Raw genomic sequence first — 23,649 nt, 5'->3', positions numbered from 1 at the left:
GATAGCGGAGAATTATGGGAACATGAACTTAAAATGTTCTAGAAAGTTTGGGCCTAACTTTAAACGTATGTCGATGAAATAGGCTGTAACGTGACATCCAACATTCGAAGGATCGCGGCAGCCAAACCACCAAAAATTGGGACGAGATTTGAATCAGCTCAGAATCGAGCATACATAGGCGCTAGGTGAACGCCCTTCTTTGGTTTCTCTGCAGTAAGATTGCACGAACTCACTCAGCAAAAATAAGTTCTTTGCGCATTTTAAATATTGTCTCTCCCCCAAAAAGCTTTTACAAAAATATTAAAAAGCCATAGTTTGAATATGGATCAAAGTCATTTCGGTTGCATACCATCCTCTCCCACAAATACCGTAATTATTCTAATTTAGTGCGGCCGAAAAAATAATTATTTTCGACATGCCGCACTAATTCATCAGGAGTGGAAAAACCAGGCTGTTCTTCAGTGATCTCAGCAGAATCAGATGAAGAACTTTCATATGTGCTTTCAGAATCTGTTTAGACTACTACTGGAAATGCTCTTTTCTTCGGACTTTTCCTTTTTTGTGTTGTATTATTTTGTTTGAACGTAAATATATTTAGCACAGAGCCATTGATTAATGTTTTCCGTCCACAACTAAAACCCAATTTTACGCAGTGTACTTCAAAGTGGACTTCGCATACTTTTGTGTTCTTGCTTACTGCGAACACATCACACCTCCCCTTCTACGATATCTTGAAATCATGCTTACCCATTGTTTTCTCAAACTTGGATCCGATGGAAATGAAAACATTCCAATGCCAGTTTAACTCTGGGTTTATTAAGAGTAGAACTTTTGCATAAAAGTGCGCAACAAAAGATACCAGGTCGAGAGGTCGATTATACCTGGATAGATTAAATTATGATCAATTTCTTGCTGACTTTTCTGACTGCTACTCGTCATCACAAATACATATTCTTCTTTTACATGACAAGTACGTTTTAAATACATTATAAGTAGTTTCGTTAAGAAAAACCTGCAATCCTTTAGAAAAATACACAATAAAAGATCATTCACAACGCATAAAAGTATCACACTCACCAGCCGTACTTTTAATGTTTACAAAGTTTACTAAGAAGTGCCTCGTTTTTATGCCGATGATGTAATCTATAATTAAAATTCGGGAAAGGTGTATTAGAGAAGATAAATTACCATCAAATCATCAACTGAAGAGCGCACTAAATAAGAGAAAAAAAAATATTCTTTTTAATTCACTTCGAAACGTATAATACCCCTTCATTTATAGTTAAAGTTGAAGTTTCTGATACGAAAAAGATGATAAAAGAAAGAAACTTATGTGTCCATTTTATTTCCTCTTTGATAGGAAAAATGTCAACCCGCACTATAATTAGAGGAATTTTTTACCCTTCCCGCACTAAATAAGAGGAAAATTGAAAATTACCAAAATTCCATCCGCACTAATAATAAGAGGAAAATAAATTGTTAAATTTTCGAAAAAAGGCCACCTCCCTTATTAGAGAGGCCGCACTAAATTAGATTAAATACGGTACGCAATATGTCAAAATTAACCGGTTAACAACACAAATTTTTTTTGGTATGCTGGATACTCCCCTTTACCACACATTTTAGTACGGCGTAAAACGTTTTAGCCAAATGATACTTGCTGTTTAGACATACAGTGGCATAAAAACACATTTCTGATAATTACTATTTTTTACTTACTTAGGAGGGAATTTCGAAGTACCTCATCTCGCGCGATCGCGCGAAAACTATTACATGCAAAATCGATATTTTTTTTGCTACAACAAATGATTGTATACGTGTAAATAGAAACTCCTTTTTTGGTTCAGATCATGTTCTTACATTTAAAGTTCTTTGTTACGTAAAACATCGAGGAATTGATTTGATATTAAATCCAGAATCCCTCACCTCAGGCTCTTAACGTTGGTCGTCTAAGCTCCTCAAAATGACAAAATTACTTTAATGCCCTTGAAATGAAGTTGTATTAACGGTAAATAAACACGCAGTATATATTTCGGCATATTATTAAACAATAACATTCGGAATTCGATATAAATATAAAGTTCTTTTACATATATAAATTTAGAAGTTATAATTTACAATAGAGAAAATATTAAACATTCATAAAAATTGCGTGACAGTTGGACTTTTTATTTCTTTGTAAAGACGATCGGTATAAATAACGTGCATCACTGCATGGTATGGTATTCAATCATTACTTGGTATGGTATTCAATCTTGTGTGTACATAGCGCTTGACACTTCAAACATATATTGAGATTGTTTTTTTGTGATAGTAACTGTTTTAATTTCTCAATCTCTTCTGATTGCTTCTTTATGATGGCTTGAAGATCTTCGCACTCCTAATAAATAACGATGCAGAATTGCATGAAATATAATAAACGTGCACTGCGTACGCCAGGTAAAACATGTGATACGAATGTTAAAGAAGATGAAAGAAGAAGATGTCAACTTCCTGTAACTCAATAAAAGTATGTGTATAACAAATACTGTCAAAAAGAATTCATATTGTCTAAAAACAAGGCTATTTACATCTATGCGTCTAAGTTTAAAACGGACCTCAATTTATTATGGTCACCGGCGTCCTGTCACAAGATCCCATAGCACTCTTTCAGTCAAATCAATACGACCCCAAATTTTATTCATGTTTCTGTTAATAGTTAGAATTACTTAGTCATTCTTTTTTCGCCGTTCAAATTCTGTTCTGTTCATAGTAAGTCCAGCAGTTGCGAGTAAAACAATTGTGTAAATGACGACTTACGTTATTTTTATTTAAAAATAAACTTGACGCCAACACTTCGCTCGCTGACGGACGATCAGCGGGATACAGCGATGTCATCGATAATACAAATGAACTCTAGTATAAAGAAGGTTTATAACATGTGATATTTTCATTGACAATGATACAGGTAACAAAGACAGTAAGAAAAACAACAATGATTACAGCACTGATAATGAACGTTCGAAAAGCTTATGCGAAATATTTAGAAATATGTTGTTTTGAAATTTAAAGATGTATAGTCCTTTTCCATTTTTTGATATTGACGAAAGGATAACAAACGCATCACTCAATAATTGATGCGTGTCTTGCATTATACAAAGAGACTAGTCGTCAACCCGTGAAAAAACAGAGCCGCTCATCTTTCAAACCCACAGAAACTCGCAATAAAAATATATCCCATTCGACGACTTTATTTCTTGCGCGCAGAGACAGAACGTGGGTATTATTAATAAAGAGAATATCTAAAAACGAGCCAAATATTCACCTCTTTTACCCAAACCTTTTTCACATCTGGACATAGGGTTCCTTTCAGTGCTGCCTTTATTGAGAGAATTCGTTCCATCTCAGTGTCAAATGGCTTTATAAGCTCGTATAATATAATTCCAAGACTGTATATGTCCACCTACATGAAAAAGTTTAAAAACGTTTAGTGTTTTCAATTTGAACAGATTTCATTTTCCCATTAATTTAAAACTACAAAAAACCGTACTAATCCACGAATTTTAAAATCTAAACCCGAACCACTTTGAAGAAATTCATTTCACAAAATTTAATACACAAGAGTTTATGTTCTTACATAAACGCAGGTGTCTATTTAGTAGATAACTGTTCCAAATGAAGAATTACTTTATAACTAATTCACATTCTGTATGAGCAGCAGTAAGAGAAATATTTAATATTCCGCATGTTGGCTACAAAAAGTATACAAGACGACAACTGATAAACAACAGAAACACGTTAATCTCTTCTAAAAGCTGCCTCGGTATGATACGATTTTTTCTTTTCACGCAACACTGAAAACCTGCGGATGACTTTTGAATTTAAAAGCCTAATATGTTCTAAGATATTTTTCGAAACAACAAAAGGAGTAACGACATAGATCATTACATTTCTCTACAATGTTCTTAGATAGACACGAACCTAATGGTGAGAGATACAGCTTTCTATATTCGCCAAATAAAAAGAACTCACCTTGTTGGTATACTCATGACTGACCTTCTGCTCAGGAGCGGCATACGTTGTCGTCCCAATACCTGCAGTTTGATGGTGTTTACCACTCTGTGACCATTCTAAAAAACAGCAGCGTGTTCAATTTTTTAAGCGTCACCGAACTTGACTTCACCACAACTGGTAGGAAACTTTAATCTTAGCTAAGCGATGTTTTTCAAAATGTATGTTACCTGAATTGTCATTCGAATCTGCCGAGCTAAAACGGAACGGGCCGTGATAATCGGATGGTGATTTCGGATTATTATCATGTCTCGCTAGCCCAAAATCGCCAATCTTTACAAGGATTTTTTCTTGATTTTGAACATTGATAAAAATGTTTGCAGGCTAAAATATGATTAAAAAAATATATACTTTAGTGGTGTTTCGTGAGCAAAAGTCTACATGCATTACTGTTTTAAGGAATCGGGATATCCGAGAAATTATTACAGTACCAAAAGCAAGAAACATCAAATGTTATTGTCATTGAATAATATAGATATTATCATGTCATGAACAAGCGAGTTTATTCTAGGCTACGTTTTAATCGTATCATCTTTAGCTATTTATTATTTAAAGAGATAATTAGAGGATCGAAATCAATCAATCAGATCACAGCAATTAAAGTAATTAACTTTTTCACGGACCCAGATGGAAGCAATAGATTGATTAAAATCTTTCCTTTTTCTAAAAGTTCACTTTATGTTACGTTTCTTTTTCTAAAAGTTCGCTTTATGTTACGTTTCTTTTTCTAAAGGTTCGCTTTATGTTACGTTTCTTTTTCTAAAAGTTCGCTTTATGTTACGTTTCTTTTTCTAAAGGTTCGCTTTTTTGTTAAGTTTGTCCCGCAGCATTTTGCACTTTTTTCTAAATATTCGCTTTCTGAAGTTTCGCGTTTTGCTACTTTATAATTTCCAAAGGCATAAACTAAAAAGCGCAAATAAACAAGAAAGTTTCTGCCCTTAAAGTATATATGTGGATGTATTTTGCAGTAACAGAATGATGGTACTGCTCGAAATCAAAATAACGTAATTTCAACGGGCTGTAAGTGGGACTTTCGGCTCCTCATTTTGTATAGTTGTAAGAACTTTGATAAAAGAAGTTTGGCGAATTAGTAAATTTTGAGGTGTATTTGCAACACATTAAACATGGTAATAATAACAAAGAAAAGAAAAAAAGGCAAAACATTTTGACTGACTGTTCAATTAATTATATTATTCATTTTCGCAAATTTCATACCTCATTCGTGAGCATTTAGTGTGGGGAATCAAAAAATGACATCAATATAGTAGAAATACTAGATAGTAAAATTATGTCAGTAAAAATGAAAGAAAAAAAAGAATTGATTAGCAGCGAATACTTACTTTTATATCTCTATGAAGTAAATATTTTTTGTGGATGTATTGAACACCTAACAACAACTGGTTGAAAATTTCCATGTTTAAAACAGACTCAACATCTAAACAGAACTGATGCATGAAAGAAGAAACACAACACAGGATAGGATGCATACGTTTTTTTAGAAGCATAAAATTTTGTAGTCACGTTAAGTATGTGTTTGCAGGGCTCTCAGCTGAAGTAATTAAAACTTCCAGGAAACTTCCCCTCCTCATAAATTCCAATATAACATCTTGATTTCTTTTTTCATAGTTAAAGCTTTGATATTTTGTTGACCCAGTTCAAGGAAGCAGAATTTTCATATTAAAAATAAAAAACCTTGCTGCCAGTAGATCGAAGTTCTTGTTTTCAGAAGATGGAGTAAGTTATTGGAAAAGTACTGACTAACACGATACAATAAGAAATCTAAAGTAGGTATTTTTAAACCACAGTTCAAGTTCTCACTCACAACACTTCTCAAGAAAGGAGTCAATTCATCTCCGTTACTTCCCTGTTTTTATTCCTGTATTCCAGGTCGACTGTGAGTAGAAAATACTGTGAAAGTTATATCGCAACAACTTTGTGTAGCATTGTATCACAATACACACCAAGTGTAAATATAAATTCAATTTAGAAACATATTACAGCAGCTAAGTCACTTCAACCTTTTTTAGAGTAGTGTGTAGATTCAGCTTGAAAACACTCTCCAGCACAATCATGCATTAGCTGCATTAAAATTCAAACAAACATAACTTACCTCTGGTATGTTTTATTTTTGAATTACGATCTCTTAACCAATCTTGAAGAGTGCCGTGACATAATTCCATTTGAATATACAAAAACAATTTCATTGAAGCCTGGATTGTGTTACCAAAATAAAGGACAAAACAAAGCATTTATAACTCTTTATTAGCAACGCATGTGTTCTTTTTTATACCAGGCGAGAGTAATTTTTACACAACGTAGCAACCTATACATACATCCCTTACATCAGGATGATTTTTTCTAAACTATCAAAATATTGTATTGTTTCACCCACACTGAGATAAGCTACTAGCATGTACGACCTTCAAGAAACATGTTTTTTTATTATAGTGTTTCTTACTAGTGCATGAATTTTACTAAAATTTTCGTGCTTAATTCCAAAAAATCAACCTTTGTCTTACATGTTTCCTAGTTCCTTTTTCATTGTGGAGAGATTTATAAACACTCCTACCTGTTTGGACTTTTTCCGTGTTTCATTTTCGCTTGAATTTATGCAGTAACAAACGTCATCAAAAGACTGGGCACTATATGGCACGTTCCCATTTGATATACTTCGTCTTAGTAAGACCGTCTTCTTAACAACCTGGTTGGGAAAAGCGTGTGAGTCTTTTATTGCAAGTTTGCTTTTAAATGTTAGCGGATTTAAACCAAATTTTCCAATAAAAATGTCGTTTTTGATTGGTTTATCATCATATGTTGAATGTTGTCGTGTTCTAAACACACCAAATACATGTCTACAGTGAAATTATTCCATAACACGACGTTTTTCCCGCGGGAAGACAGACAAAATACAGCTATTATTATATAGATGAACATTAGCTACCTTTGAGAACTTTTTATCTCCTCCATACCTAAAAAAAAAGAAAACAGATTTCTAACAAATACTAAAAATTTAATTAGACTGCTAAACATGTGCATAAAATGTTTTGGGTTTGCACACAATTTTTTCCAAAAATTCCTGTTTATTCGAAAACTACGTTTAAATAAAACATTCCCATCCCCTGCAAGTACACTTAGACAAGAACTGTCTGAAAATTAACAACACATTTAGTGCTAGCTGAAACGTCTGAATTAAGAAACATGGTTTAAAAGAATTTAGATATATCCTTTACATAAGCAAATTTAAAGACTTGAAAACTTTTGCTATTCTTGAGTGATCCTTAGAATATATTTTCTTTCTTATACTTTCCACATACAATTACTATATGTACTCGAATGACTATATCGACACTCTTTTTATTCGGAAATTTTGGGGACGGGCGGTCATTGGAAGAGAGCTGCTCTTTGCCTATTAAATACATTGAAAAGACATAATAATTTTAACATTTTAACTTAAATTAATGTGAATTAAAGAAGGAAACTGAACAATATAAAAAATTTCAATAATTGGAAAACGCTTTTCTTCTGAAAACCTCTATAACATAAGCTTTTAGGGTGAAACACATCTATCCACTTATTGTCTTACTACGCGTTTGAAGATGTATTTTACATACCAAACTTTTCATCTTCATCCTGCATGTCAGAACCATACTCCAGCCATGATGAATGGTATCTTACAATGTTAGGATGGTTTAAATTTGAAATGATTTGTACTTCACGTAACGTCTGCAAGAAAAGTAGGCTGGAAAAACTTACAAATGAATATAAAAAATGATACTAATTCCCCACCCCCTCCTGCATATAAAAACTTAAATTTACAACACAAATCAATTATTGTGCTGAGTAAAGGCGATGTTTACAACACTGCATCTATTAATTCTCTTTCCTAAATGTTGATGTAATCACCAAACATAAAAAAGTCAAACTCAGAATTCACATAGCGCGGAATGGTCTGCAATTACCTTCAAACAAGCATCAGGATGCGAGTCCAATAACGTTACTCGCTTGATAGCGTAATATTTTCTATCCAATTTATTTCTGACTTTCAAAACATGACCGAAACCACCATGACCAATGTTTTCTTCACAGTCAAACATATCATTATACCAAGAACGATATCCAAATGATGCCACATCCCTACTAAAAGCAACAGAAGTATTAAAAACCCTTTAACAAACCAGGAAAAATATTGATAAACAAAAAAGAGACCTACGTCACTTTAACTTGCCATAATTTTTCAGGATATAGTGAAGATACTCCTCCTGTCTAATAAAAAACAAACAAAAACCTATTGGAGACAGTTTTTCTGGATAGTTTAGATAGTAACAAGTAAGACATTCTTATGGCCAAAGTAAATTATTTTCAGATATATATCCATATTTTTTTGTTATAACACTCTGGTCACAATTTTATAGCTATAATACCGTTGTCTACCGTAGTACTGTACTGCACAATTCTTCATAATTTTCCAACATGTCCGGTAAATTATGCAGCCATGAAAAGGACAACTAAATTTTTTACATTTTCTCAAATTAAAGATGTACTTCATTCACGGATCCTCGTGAAACAATTATGACGCATGATGCGCGAGGGTAAAATGAAGTTAGCAGCCACGAATGGGCTAGTGATGGATAGTAACAAAGAAAGTAGTTGTGATAATGAAAATAATGAATTATATAGTTCTAAAACAGATAAAAGTATTTGCAAGGGGATTATGAGTATACTGAAAGTCAGTTGGAAAATATTTGTTCCACAAAACCTGAGAATGATATATCAGACGTCAAGGATGATGATTTAGACTCGAGTAGGTTAGAACAATTACATTGGTGTAAGTCTAAAAAGTGTATCATACACGAGTTAATAACTGTTGAAAAATGCAAGTGTTGTTTGGTTGTTGACTGGAGAAAAACTGAAAGATATTCCATGCAGTACCTTGCATAAAGATTTTGATATGCTTTTGTTTAAATCGCACCGAGAGTGCGAGTATTTGATATTGCAGATATCAAAAAAGCTTCAAAGATGTAAAATCTTTAAAAAAAAAGTAACGTTATACTACCAAAATAACTTTTCAAAACATAACACATAACATTTTATTTAGAGCATGTGAGTCAAAACAATACTTAAAAAATATACGTCTTTTGTAAGTTCCACTTATATTAAAACATATTAATTTATTTTAGGCAACTACGCTTTTCAGCATACAGACAATATACAACTTGGATACAAAAATATATCATTCACATAATAAAAGTAAAATTCATCTCTTCCTTTTATCTTCATACATGAAATCATAAAAAAAGTGAATTTTGTTGTTTTTGCTCTCTATCATAAGCTTACGTTCCTTATAACCTTTTTCACCCTAAAATCCTCATAATATTGCTTTTTTTTACAAAAAATAATTAGCTACTTTTTTGTAAATAGTTTAATAAACCTTTTCAAGAAAAAAAAATCTTAACCTTAGTTTCCCTTTACCAGTGTTCGATGCAGGAGAGGTTGGTACTCAAAAATCTTTTAAAAAAACTTAAAAGCTTATTGCTTAATAAGAAGACATCTGTTTTTCCTATAAAACTGGATTTTACCTGCATACTTTGAATGGCTCCCTTCATTAAGTCTGTGAGAGCAGATTGATGCTTTATACGAACAGCTTTAAATTCATCAAGATACAAGTTTTCTGGCATCAGCTGCACAAAAATATAATTATTAACTAAAGTATTCTACTATAAATAAGAAAAATACAACTATATAACTATATGACAGCGAACAACTTAAAAAACAAATAAGAAACATATCTTACCTTCATTTTAGAAAGTCTTTCACAGACAACTAAAATAGAAAGGGTTTACATCATATATATCATTGCTTAAAAAATATCTTGCTCTTATATTGTCCACTAGATATGCCAAAAAGGAAAAATTTGTTAACAATCAAAAACATGTATTATGTATTTTACTTCAGTAATGATGTAAAAATGCTAACAAAGTGTGATATATAAAATGGATGTCTGTCTTGAAACCATTGCCCGAGTCACAGTAACAAGACATCTTACAATAAAAATATATTACCCATCTCAAGATTACTCATCTGTTACAGTGCGTCACATTTTTAGGTTCATTTTTTACTGCAGGCTACAACTTTCGTTTACATCTTGCAAAATGCTTATGATGCAAAAGGTAAATTTGTCTAGAACAATTTTGCTTTAGTATAAAAATATGTCCCAAGCTGAGAAGGTCACGTGTGTTGTGTGTTTGCATAAAATTAAGCCAGAAATGAAAAATAAAGTCAGGGCTAAGATTCTAAGACCAAGAATGCTATAGCGCGCCCACTTTAAATGATTATATCTGAGAATTGGAGTATAAATTGGTAGCAATAAAGTTTGAGGATTAGTGGGGTCTTTCTTACTCAATTTTATTTAACCAGAAGAACAAAAATCATTACCACTTATTGCATTTAAGCAAAAAAAATGTTCATTGTTAGATATAGTTAAGTCTGTACATAAACATATCACACTTTTGGCAACACAGCATGAACTTTTCGTTTAACACTGCAAGAATCAAGTCAAAATTACATTGACAATAGACAATGCTGAAAAAATTGGACGGCATAACCCAAAGATCAAAATTTAGAGCATACTTTTAAACAATTCTCCACTGTCAGTCTCATCTTGAGCATGTAAGAAACATATATATTCCAATAATGATATCATCATCAAATGGTGCGTCGTGTTACGTTCAAACATGTCCAAAATTGCATTTGGCTGTTGTCCAATGCTTATTGCTGATGTCGAGTCCATTGAAGCATCTTCAGATAAAAGAGAAACAAAGTTAGAGTTACATTTACCACTATATTTGTAATATTTTTGCGTTTGCAAAAGTTATTACCTGTTTATGTGAAAGGAGTGAATACAAAAAAATAACACCACTACGTGACAAGTAATGTTTATAAAAAATTATTTTAAAAATGGCCTTGCATGAAAAGTTCATGCAATGCTAGAATATATTCTTACTTCACAAATATCAATAAGTGTGTAAATTACTACAAATAAGGTATTATTTTATAACTACATCTAAACGTAAAACATCATACCATCGAATGCATTGTATCTCTCGAAGACTATCGAATGACTTTTCGAACTCTCTTTCAGCCACAAATCTGTATCACTATTGCCATTGTTTCCAGCTTTAAATGGATCTTCAAATAACATGTTGTGCTTATTTTGTATAAAAACCTTGTAAATTCTATGTAATAAAGAACATACGTAGAATAGCTTAATATTTCTTTTTTATATAAGAGTTAAATTATTGATCTTATTAATAATAATTAAAACTTGCAGAATAATAATGTCAAAGTAAGTGAATGCAGACTTCTATCTTGACTTAGTTTTTTTCGTGTCTCTAAGTTGAGAAATGTTGAGGACCATGAAAAATCAATATTCAAAAAACTGAATGAAACATATGTATTTTTTTCTCAGGGCAAGCACAGTTTTAAAATTTTTACAATTTTAAGAGATTTTAAGATAAATTGAGAAACTTGGGAAATAAAGAGTCAACAACAACAATTAAGCCTTTCCTAATACATATACAGTGGTTGACTTTTTTTTAAATAATAAAAAATACTTCCCACTTCATAAGAAAAAAAATGTCAGGATAAAAATTTTTCTCCGTGTTGATAGTTCATTTAGGAGATTTTAGGTTTTTGGAGTCTCCATTTTCTTAGACTAGGTTTACATGTAGCCAGGATGAGATTTTTCATGTAAACACCACCTTAGTTAATTTAGGAGATTTTAGCAAGTCTGTCACTTTGTCCCTTGTGGCTTGTAAATAACAACTTTGAATAATATCCTCTTCTCAAGTAATAAATCCAGTCATGGTACCGACCGTTTCATGAATTTCATTGTAAAGGAGAATAACAATTTTGAAGACATCGTCGCTCTTCTGAAGTTAAATCTGGATGCCAAAAATCCAGCAATAAAACAACCCTGTCAACTTCGTCTTCACTGTCTGTTTTATACCTGACGGAATGTGGAAAACTGTCATCAAAAAACACACCTTTCTGGTGTAACCATTGGACATTTTCTCCATCAACATTCATAAGACAAGAAGTTTCTGAATCTGAATTCTTATTGGGTATTTGTAATGCTATGTGACAACGTAATCGAACATTGGTTGGTCCTCTGTGTTTTAAAATAGTAGTATTCGGTGGTAATACTGAAAAAAACACATAGCCAAATAGACAACCCTGCATAACATTACAACATTGTTTTACAATGTTATAAGTAACTGCACATAACTTTTCATTGTCAGTATCTTTCGTGCCTTGATTTACAAGATAAAACTTAGACCAGCCATCAAAATCTTGCAGTTTAAGATTTATGTACTCTTTTAAAATGACATCAATATTTTCAGTTAACAATCTATAATCCTCTTGATATGACAAGGGTAGATCATCATAATTCCATACTGGCCGTGATGACAGCCTGGGGTAATACAAAATAAAATCTTGAGTCTCAGGACTGTAAGAGATTGATTTTGTTAGGTTTTTCACATACATTCTGTTTGCATATTTAAGTAATTTATTTTTTGCTCTTTTTTTTATCTCCACATTATTATGGCATCGAATACAAGCAACTGATTCACATAATGAGTATTGTTTTTCTAAGGGTTTATATAATCCAGCAAACATAACAAATTTCCTCACCCATTCTTGTAAACTACTCAAAATATATAACATGTAATTTCTAGCGTTGTGTAACCAATGCATACTTAAACACAGCAATGTAATAACAAAACAATTTATTCTTTCTTTTTTTCTACAGTTTAGACTGAAAAGCAGAATACAAAACAAACAAAATGGGAAAATCGATTGCTTATTCAGTTAATTAATTAAAAAATAAAGATATGAAGATGTAAAGGTTAAAAGTTTCTCTGCAAGTACCATAAAATAGTTTTGTACCTGTACAGAATGGCCAGCAAATTTTGAAAACCAAATTCCAGGGCGATCCATGGTCTTTTCAAAAGGTGAACTACAAAGGTCGACCTTGCGATATTTAAGGATATAGTGTGCAAGAAAAATCTCATTGAATCAACATCCAAATAAATTTTGCTTCGAAATCAAAAATCAGTGAACATAATCAATCATAAGACACTACTTAAAAACTTTTTTTAATGGTGCAACAGAACAGGCTGTTGATTTTTGACTTTAGTGACTTACATGAGAGTCAAGCTAATGGCAGTGAAAAGATTTAGCACTATAGTAAAAAACAACATCTAATATCAACTGAAGTGTCACATTGGACGTCCAACTATAACTAAAAATTTGTAATTGACATCCATAAATTATTCGATATAAGCATTTACCATGCTATTAAATCAAGTCTTCTGATGAAACAAACTTTGAACTGTTTTGAACTAGCTAGCTAGCTAGTTAGTCTAAATTTTGCATAGAAACACACATAATTATTACACATAAATCCAGTCTAAACAACAGCAATGACGACTTTAAAATATTTTTAGAAGCATTAATTACCTTTTAAAAGCTAGCAACATTTTTTTTAACAAATAAAACCCCTTGTGTTGTCCTTTTTTTCTTGTTAAAACAAACTTTTGATTTACTGATATTCAATATATTTTAGGGACCATAGCTTATTTTAGCAGCGAAAAGAATACTAAATGGAAATGATTTTTTCTTTGGAAATTAGCAATGAAAAAGTATAAATTCATCATATCAAAAGTAATTGTTCATGAAAACGTTGTCTGTATAGCAGTAAAGTGCGTATAATTTTTTGTACTTGACCTTTCTTTTTATTACACACCTTCACTCAGAATGCGCGAAGATGGAAAGTAATATCCATGTCGGAGATCTTACTTGAACCATTTTGTAGCCCCTTTAATCATAAGAGTCAGCATTCAAGATTTTTTTGTAAAGGTCTGCTTTTCTACTGTAGTAAGACTTTTTTTGAAATCGTTTTCTTTTAGATTTCTCAGGCTAAATCAATTTTTTAAGGATTTCCGACCTTTTCCAGCCACTTTTTTCAATGCTATTTTATGCTGCTTATGCACAAACCCAACATAACAAACCACTATAAAATAGCATTACAATTATGTGAAGTTTTTCTTATATGAAAAAAACAATAGGTTTATAAGCATGTGCAGGGTTTACATTGCATACAGAGACTTGTGTGTATAAAAATTTGGTCAACTTTAACAGCTTTATATTATAATTACTAACTTCACAACAGACAAAAAAACGCTTTAACTTACCAAGTAAACAAACATAGTTTTAGAGAGCAAATAAATCTAACAATCTAACAATATCAGCCAAAAGAAAACGTTTTTCCTGCATATCTCTTTCAGTGAACAAAATACTTACAATATTAAACGATATCTTATGATAAAAAATTTTAACAGAGTTTTGTAAAGAGAATTATTTGGAGTTCTAGGTCAAAGAAAATGAATTCACAAAATGTTTTGTAATTGACTGAAATCTAAAAAGTTCTTCCTCAATATAGAGTTGTAATAAAAACATCACACAGTATAAGCACAATGATCCCAGCTGTTATAACAACAGGAAAAAACATTAAAATATTTACATGGAACAAGCAAAAATAACTTATGGAAGTCATCTTATCTACAGAGATCAGACGGTATACTTCATTTTATTTAGGTGCGATCATTTACTGTTGGATTCTGTATTACGATCAACATGTACTCCTTATCTAAAAAAAAGAAGCAACAGTTCACATACATGATTCTCATTTTAATCTGCAATATTGTCAGACAAGATTGCTATGAAGATTTTTTATGCGAATTGTGGAAAGATATGAAGTTTACAATGGTCTATAAATTTTTTTCTAGCTATTTTGGTTGTATTATTTTTGTATATTGAATATTTCCCAAAATAAGCACTTCCTACAATCACTATTTAATAGAATTTGAATAACTTGTTCATCAAAAAGGAGAAAGAGGGGGGTGTCACTTGTTTACTCTAATAAGCAAGGGCATTCATGTTTTTGCTAGTTAATACTTTCCTTGCTTAACTTTAAAATAAAAATTTTAATTTAAATTTTCTAGATTTATCTTTAGTTTTAGACTATGACTCAATTATAAAGTGAAATTAAGGCATGGTCATCACATAATATACTTAACTAATTGATTAAAAAACCTACCCGGTGCAACCATGATTTCATGTTTCTTAGAACGAATTCTCAAGAAGGTTAAATCATTCTGGAAAAACAATACAGTAAATTATTAAACATTCTATAAGCTAAAAAAAAATGTTTTTTAGCAAAAGAAACCGTACCTGCGGGTCAATGTCACGGACAGTGCTACGTGCTTTTGCTGTCAGCTGGTGAATCAGTCCAGCATACTGTACTGTGGTAGAGTTGTCCAGTGTTGTTCTTATTGGAATACCTAAACATAAGTGTGTGCATAAGTTATTTTAAGCATAATGTGTAATAATATATAATCATGAAAATCATGCATGTTAGTTGTGAAGCACCACCACCCCTAGCATCAGGTAAACAAATTAGTGCCAGAAAAGTGGGAAGAATAAAAGTACTTTAGTTAATTAAGAGCAACACAAAATACATCACGTTATAAAATGCTTTGCAACTATAGTTATAATAAACTATTTTTAAGAAATAAATTGTGTTAAGCTTTGTATTGCAATTACTAGAAAATTATATTTTCAAACTTTAATTACAGGTTTTAAATTAACTTAATGTCCTGGGTAGTTATGCTAAATGTTAATTTTGTGCTATTTTGTAAAGATTTCCCCCCGAAAAAGTTGTGTCCTCATAGTTTGAGGAACAGGAATTAATGTGGAATTTCTAATTAATCCAATACTAGCTTTATAATCAACAATTTCTCACTTTTTAAAAATAGAAGAAATTCATTTTCACCAAGGACAAAAACAAAATTTCATAATAAAAGATTGTTTTTGGCATGAATTTTATATGGAGATATATTTGGCATATTTTAAAAAAAAATTAAATTTTACTATTTTTTTACATCAAAAATGTTCTGCTTGGGTAATTTTATTTATTATTTTTTACACACTATTTATACCTTCTTGATTAATCACAATGATTCCAATAACACCTTTGTGACTACCAATTCTTTTCAATGTTTCTTCAACTTCAGACTAAATAAAAAATAAGAAATAAAAAAATAAAAAAATAACAAACTGTTTTCGGTATCCTAGAATAAGATTTCAGTTGACTTGGGAAATGGTTTCACATTTTTTTGCTACTGTACGTGCTGGGCAATAAATGTTTCCTAATTGGTTATCATAAGTCACTCCCTTTATAAATAGTAGATTTTGATTCAACTGATCCAGTAGCATAAGCAATCTCCTCTATGGCAAGGGCATGCTCACTCTGTGATAAACCTGAAAGCAACATGATGACAATGCTTTCCCTGCTAAAGTTTTCGCATTTTTTGCAATTGCTGTAAAGCAATTCAGGATACTTTTGGGCATTTTGTGTTCACCTCTTAGTGATGCTCAAACAAAACAAAAATTCAAATGCTGTCACTTTATTTAGAAAGAAAATTCAACGCGCCTATTCCTTTCGATATGTTGAGATAAGAATAGTTTTACAATGCTTTAGCTTCATAGCTTTAAACAAACACACACGAAAACATGGTTTAAATTTCAAAAACTGAAAAAGGATACAAATGACTTATCTTTGAATATACAACTGCTTTGAGAGGATATCATGTATATCGTTCTGAACGGAAACCTTATTTGGACCAACCTACCACATTTAAACAAGAGTTGGAAAATCCTCAGGATCGTTTTGATGTGGCTGGTTACTACCTAAAAAGCTTTGTGCAGTTACTGTTTGTTGGCCATGTACCAACGGAAACGAGTTTCCATATTTGGTATGCTATAAATATGGTATAAAGAAAGATGCTGAATTTTCTGCAAAAGTTAAATTTGTGTCACCAAAGCCGTCTCCACTCAAGCAAGGTGGATTAGAGATTACCATAACAATGACAGTAAAATAGCAGAATTCTAGGACAATGAAAGTCCTGAAAACATATGTCTAAAAAGTTGTCTAAGTTGCTGCGTTAATTTGATGATTTGTTAATTTTCGTGCAATAAGGTATATTAGAAAAATCTGTTGCTACTAATGAACATTATCATTGCTGAAAATGGTAATTTTTTAATAACCTTTTAAATTTGGTACTAGATTGTGTTTTTCTTAAGGTGTCAGTAAGTTTTTTTTAGCTGATTTTTTTGTTCATTCTTATTTTTTTAACAATAGCCTTTTGTGGTTTCAAAAGACTTTTTGTTAGCATCCACTGCTGCATCGAACACTGTTAAAAAAATATATTCCGAAAAAAAAGATTTCTGCATCATGGCCGCATGGTTCACCAAGCATGTCTGAAAATTTTAAAGTTAAAATTTTAAAACGAAAATGCTATCGAAAGTTAAAGCTTGTGCAGTGTAGCACAATGAAGATCGTCTTAAATTTCTACATAATATGCCATCTCTGTTGTTATTAATGTTTCTCTTTAATAATTACGTCATTTCTTTCTGTACAATTTCGCAAGCGCATAGACTTAAACTATATTCGGCAGAACTAATGAATTATTCATAAATTTTATTTTAAAGAGGAATTGTTGAGGCTGAATATTCTTGGTGAAAGATAATATTATTTTAGCCATTAAATCGTGACAAGTGTGTTATAACAGAAAAAATATGGATATATAGTCTAAAAAAAACCTTTCATAACTAATTATGTAAAAAAAATTTCCGATATTTAAAAGGGTTACTGCCACCTTAAGTTCAAAGGATGTTTATCGTAAATTCTGGCACTCACAAGATAAAAACTTTTTATTTCTGGTGTTTCTAGGGTCATCATGCTTTGCAAAGTAGTTAAAAAATCAGAACAAATATCACTGATGATACAAATGCAAATATGCTATGTTTCTCATTATCTTGTTGTGTATTGAAACAAGGTCATGATCTTTTGTTACAATCCTTGCTTGATTGTCAATCATCATCATTCTCGGCTTAACGTTCGTTTTCCATGCTAGCATGGGTTGGACGGCACCCTTGAAATTAGAATTTTTTTACGTCAACAATAAACGTGAGATACATTTCAACTGATTTACGTCGGCAATTTTTTTTAGTGAAATTTTTTAGCTGGCAATAACTTTCGTCATTCACGTTTTATTATCTCATAATTTTGATGCATTGATCTCCTAAGACAGTGAAAAACGGGAAATAGCATAACTTCAGGATGGTGAACTTTGTTAGTTTAAAAGTCCAATGCCAACTGGCTTTTTATGTTTCGAGATAAATTCATTAGGTTAGAGCATCATTAGGTCGAAAATGCTTGTCACTGGCACAGTTTAACATGAAGCAAAACTGTACAGGAGACTCAATTGTTAGAGTCTTCACAGAACATCTCTTTTCACAAAACCGAAGGCAGGGCTGACTTATTGCCTGCTGTGTCGTGTGGGAGAAAGAACTTCTGGACTTCTGTTTAACATGATATACAAATTTTTCGATTATTATTACTAAACATATTTGATTTCTCTTTCCCCTTTTAAAAGGGTTTTTTAAACTTTATTCAACAATTTTTTTTCTTTGGTATTACATTACGAGAACATTCATCCGAAAGCTGTATTAAGGTACATGACACCTAGCCAATCCCATGTTCTGGTTATATTTAACTTGCATGGGTGCGCACTCTTCTCGCAGTATTCTCTGTGACGATGAAGGTCAGACTTAATTGTGGATTGGTTCCAAATGGTCTTCCGTCTTTCGTTCGAGTCTCAGTGTAATACACCAGCCGAGCATAAGAGTGTCAGCATGAAGGAAAGGGGCTGCGACTTTAATGATATCTATACCATACGTTCTTCATAATAACACCGACCATTTTTAATTTTGGCATTCATAAGCTTTTTGATTTTGGTGACACTTTAGTTCAGCCTAATGGCCTAGCTTACTGAAAATCGAATTTAATTATTTTGTAGTCACATTGAGTGAAAGAAGCTCAAACAAGACCAAAATTATTGTTATTTAAAAATTTCACAACAAGATACAGCGGTATCTTCGTAATTTATGTTGGCAATTACGCCGGCAGTGCCAAATGCCGATGCTAATTTTAAGGGCTGGGACGGAGTATATTAGTGACCCTCTCGGAGTATATTAGTGATCAATCTGATCTAGACTGTGTTAGATCTAAACTCACCTTCCTCTGTATCAAGTCTGTCCTTATAACCTCCTGCCAAGTCTTTCTCGGTCTGCCTCTGGCCTTTGTCCCAGGAACTATCAAGTCTCTACACTTTCTTACCCAATTACCCCCCCCCCCTCCATTCTTTCCAACTACCCCAGCCAATTCAATCTTCTTATCTGGATAACATCTTTAATTCTACGGATACTTAGCCTGCTTCTTAGCTCATCTGAACTCTTTCTGTCTCTCAGACTGGCGTTACACAACCACTTAACCATTCTCATGTCATTCCTTTCTAAACAATCAAGATCTTCCTGCTTCACTGCCCATGTCTCACTACCGTACAACGTAACACTTCTTACACAGGCCTCATACAACCTACCTTTTAACTCAATTGACAAGACTCTGCTAGTCAAAAAAGGAAGTAAATCTCTGAACTTTTTCCAAGCAGAACCTATCCTGCAAGTACTTCTTCCAATACCCCCTCACTGTCCAACATATCACCTAAGTAACAGAAGTTCTCAACTATCTCTAACGAGCCACTGCTGTACATCATTGAAGCTGGAAATACTTCTTTCTCTATAATCTCACCTTTGCAACGCTTACATACAAACTGAATGTCAGCTCAATCTCCCACCAATACTACTGCACTTCTTATGTACACAATGCTTGCAAGTTTGACAAAAAATTCTAGTCTAGTAGAGCGTGGGCCCTACTAATTGGGTCTGCGTAGCTCAAAATGAGCATTAAATACTCTAGGACTCTCCATCTAAGCCATGGCCCCTCCTGGAAATAATAGACAGGGTATATCCCTCGATATTTGTGAGGCTAGCCATGTAAAATATGCACATCGATCTATCTATCTATCTAATCATGACTTTAGACTTTGCTGTGTTCACCCAATGGAAGTGAGTTCATCAACTGAGTTTCTTTAAGCTTCAATATTACGATACCATTGAAAGTTAATAAAGGTACTTCCATGGTGTTATATAAAGTTAGCTGTCACATCATCTACTTGATACTTTTAAGCATTTAAAAATCGAAGTCTTGCAGATGCTTTTTTGCACATGCTATCAAAATTTTCATTCATTAAAACTTTGGAGTCGATAATTGAACCCATGTACTTGTAGGTAGAAGTGGTGTTAATCTCAACTTCAGCTTGAAGAAGGACATCTTGAAAATCATTGAAAAATATCAAAAATAGAAAGTCTCACTTGCATCTATCCCTGATTGTACAATGAACTACACTGAAATTGTTTGAGCTGACTTTTCTGTAGCTAAATTACGCAAATTTGGTACTAGTGAAATTAGGTTATTATGATATATCCTCAACTTGATGAGGATGATGTTATACCATATGCTTCACAAACATTATAAACTTTTTGAATCGGTTCATACATGGCTATATTTATTGACCCATCTTTATGGTTTCATAGGATGATTTGGTACAAAAAGCACAATGAACCTTTACCTTCCTGGACAATCTTGGATAGGCTTAATAGCTCCAGTTTGTTCGAATTAGCCCTTAAGACAGACACTGCCCATCTTTTAACACATTATAGTGTGTCTGTTGTTAAAGTGGAGCTCCCCTGCTAGTGCCCAGTGTTTACTGTCTAATGACAGAGTTAATGTTTAAAGCATTAAGATCCTTTTAAAATGTTTGTGGTTGTATTATAGCACCATTTTTTTAAAATGGAAATTTGTTAGGTCTTCTACATTTCCTTTAAATTGTTTACCAAACTGTTAATGTGGTTAGCATAAATTATGTTTTTAACACAGAGTTAATGAATTTTTTTCTGTTTTTGAGCAAAAGAAACATGGCAATATTTAAAGCAGCCCCTAGCTACATCTGGGGTAATTTGGCAAGTATTGCAACCAAATAGGCTTTAGAAATAATTCCAGTAGATTTTAAATTGAAATAAACACATCATTGAATTGTGATGTAAATCACAGATTTAGGACGTTTCAGCGAATTCCTTTTTTGCATGATCCTTTGCAAACAACTGCCCTGTTCACTGCCATTTTTCGAAAGTTATTTTAAAGGTGATCGATTGTGCACCTTACCTCCAGTTCAACCAACATACCCAAATCCCGCTTAACTAAAATGTATAGGAGTTTGATTCATGTTGGTCCAAGGTTATTCAACATTTGCGGGACCTCTCTGGAGTACCACTTTCTGTTTTCAAAAATCATTTTGACAAGTTCTTAATCCATGTTTCTGTTGAACCCTTACTACCAGAGGTCACCAAAACAATAGAACTTATGACACAAACAGCCTTTTGGCTGTTATAAGAATAGATACTCCTGCTCTCCCTGATCTTCATTTCAAATGTTGTAGCAGAAGAAGTCACCGGTATGGGCTGAAAGATTTTCAAAGGTATCAAAGGTAAAGATGACTTATAGTCAAAACGGTAAAGTTCTGTAGGAAGCAGAGTTGCTAAATCGTTACAAGAACCATTTATGTAGATAATCACATAATATGGACAGTATATTTATATGCTATCTAGCTATATGGGTGAACCCACTTGATACTGCTGTTGTCCCAAACAAAACAAAAAGGGGAACAAAAGTTTTTTATTGCACATTCATTACAGCTCAAAATAGACAAAACTGACTCAAACAAAAAAATACTGGATCAATAGTGGACAGGTGTGTATAAAACAATGGAATTACCTTAGTTAGAATTAAAGGATCAAAAAAATGTGACAACAAAAAGGAGTATAGCTATGTGCAAAAGATCTTCTCACAACTCCAATATCAACATATTGACTGAAAGCAGGGATAATGGCGTGTCTATGTAAGGAAGGAGTACACCTACCATATTTTAAACCAGTGAAAAAAACCAACGTTGTCACTAATGAACAGATAGAGGCAAATTTTCAGTTTGATGCAATGCAATGGAATTAAATCTTTACCATTGATGTCTCATTCATTTCATGGTTTGTCCAATCGAGGCACGTACAAACGAGGCTCTGACCATGACAACCCGGACGCGAGCAGCCTGCACCTAAATAGCCGACCTTTTATAATATTTTTAAGTGTTACCGTGGTTTTTGTTTGTGAGATTATGTTTGTATTTGACAATAGTCGACTCAATTCAAGTAAAATTTTGGTCGCCTCCTTGTTGGGGGATGGAGATCATCTTTGTCCCCAGGGTTTGTTTCTTGGTAGTCAAAAGGAGCTACAGAACTTCTGGCGTCATCTTTTAGTCCATCTACTCATTATCATCGCTTCTCTTTGCAAAAGAGAGCTTTTATTCAGCCGCTATTAGATGTCTAAATTAGCCAACACTCTACCCGGACGAATGTGAATGAAAACAATATATATATACTACCAAGACATTATCGGTTCTTTCTCTCGACTACAGGATACGAGGAATCGAATCGATGGCTTTTATATGACCGATATGTATGATTTAATCATAAAAGATAATCTGCCACGAAAAGCTTGATGGACTCCTTCGCCTCCTCCCCACCCTTCTGAACGATTTGGGACATGCTCTATCGTTTCACTCCGTTCAAATTGGCCTGTAAGATAAACTCTACCCATTCGACGCATCATTTAGACTAAACACATTAGCTTCATACGCATTTGCTTGGTATATTAATTGGCAATTTAAGACAGTGTTTCCAAAATTTGTAGCGTATTTTAGCTAATCTGGAGGTGCTTCAAAATGTTAAAAATTTAGCCATGTTTCGTTGATCCTTACCATGGTGGGACCTAATTAGACATTTATGTTTATCGATAATTTTAGAATCTCTGCCCTCTAAGTAATAACCTATGAAATGATGCCATCATTTTCATAAGTTTTCAGTTAATTAGTGTAAATGACTTTTTTTTAAATTTCCGTAATCTATTTTTGCTAAATTTAGTGAGACACTCTTTTTGACTAATTCACTAATTTTTGTTTTTCCTCAAATTTAATCCACTCATAAGAAAAACTATGACTGTGATTTAATGCAACTAAAAGGTCGAATTTTTTTTAGAGTACGAACGAGATAAGTTAGGGAACATGTCATTTTTTTTTTCTGTTCATTTTATTTTTACTGATCTATGATAAAAGATAAAATAGCCTTAAATATTCATAGTTTGCCTAATAAAATGGCACAAGCAACTTTAACAGGAGTAAATAAGTACAATAAAAAACGAAAATCAATAAAAAAGAGTTATTTGTCCGCCATGTAATAACATCTCCTTCACTTACTTTGAAGTTATACAGGTAATACCACCCACCTTCTCACAAGTATCACCACTTAAGCACATATTTGTCAGCGACGTGAGCACTCGGTGCTGAATCCTAAACCACGACTTTTATACCCCACAAAATAAAAAAAATCCTTTCTTTCCAAATTCTATCCAGTAAACTTTAAGCATACGACAATTAACTTTTGGTAACTCAAACCTCCAAGAAACTGGTT

General features: G+C 32.7%; 3 protein-coding genes across 4 annotated transcripts in view; all 3 read right to left on the bottom strand.

The window, feature by feature from the left end:
• Nucleotides 1–2,028: 2,028 nt before the first annotated feature.
• On the bottom strand, nt 2,029–11,469 carry LOC130614377 (eukaryotic translation initiation factor 2-alpha kinase 1-like). Of its 2 annotated transcripts, none has more exons than XM_057435805.1 (16): nt 11,131–11,469; nt 10,678–10,845; nt 9,842–9,870; nt 9,627–9,728; nt 8,261–8,313; nt 8,010–8,187; nt 7,662–7,773; nt 6,992–7,019; nt 6,620–6,881; nt 6,161–6,260; nt 5,391–5,485; nt 4,221–4,374; nt 4,012–4,109; nt 3,305–3,442; nt 2,800–2,895; nt 2,029–2,380 (listed from the first exon to the last, which is right to left on the bottom strand). In XM_057435805.1, the coding sequence occupies exons 1-16, from the start codon at nt 11,246–11,248 to the stop codon at nt 2,234–2,236; spliced, it is 1,878 nt and encodes a 625-aa protein (XP_057291788.1). In that variant the 5' UTR covers nt 11,249–11,469; the 3' UTR covers nt 2,029–2,233. The 2 variants fall into 2 exon arrangements, with proteins under 2 accessions (XP_057291788.1, XP_057291789.1); XM_057435806.1 differs by having other exon boundaries at nt 8,010–8,184.
• A 128-nt stretch (nt 11,470–11,597) lies between these two features.
• The window catches only part of LOC130614383 (aspartate beta-hydroxylase domain-containing protein 2-like), a 41,573-nt gene continuing 29,521 nt past the window's right edge, over nt 11,598–23,649 (bottom strand). The window contains exon 2 of the mRNA XM_057435812.1: nt 11,598–13,903. Coding sequence (XP_057291795.1) covers nt 11,935–12,804 — 870 coding nt within the window. The 5' untranslated portion in view covers nt 12,805–13,903 and the 3' untranslated portion in view covers nt 11,598–11,934. The remainder of the gene's footprint in view (nt 13,904–23,649) is intronic.
• LOC130614389 (dynein light chain roadblock-type 2) lies at nt 14,498–22,208 on the bottom strand. The gene is made up of 5 exons (XM_057435820.1): nt 22,050–22,208; nt 16,110–16,185; nt 15,343–15,452; nt 15,209–15,266; nt 14,498–14,758 (listed from the first exon to the last, which is right to left on the bottom strand). Exons 1-5 carry the CDS (start codon nt 22,050–22,052, stop codon nt 14,703–14,705), a joined length of 303 nt encoding a protein of 100 aa, XP_057291803.1. The 5' UTR covers nt 22,053–22,208; the 3' UTR covers nt 14,498–14,702.

Source organism: Hydractinia symbiolongicarpus, chromosome 11 (assembly GCF_029227915.1).
Source record: "Hydractinia symbiolongicarpus strain clone_291-10 chromosome 11, HSymV2.1, whole genome shotgun sequence".
Classification (NCBI taxonomy): Eukaryota; Metazoa; Cnidaria; class Hydrozoa; order Anthoathecata; family Hydractiniidae; genus Hydractinia; species Hydractinia symbiolongicarpus.
This window is presented reverse-complemented; position numbering and strand designations above follow the sequence as displayed.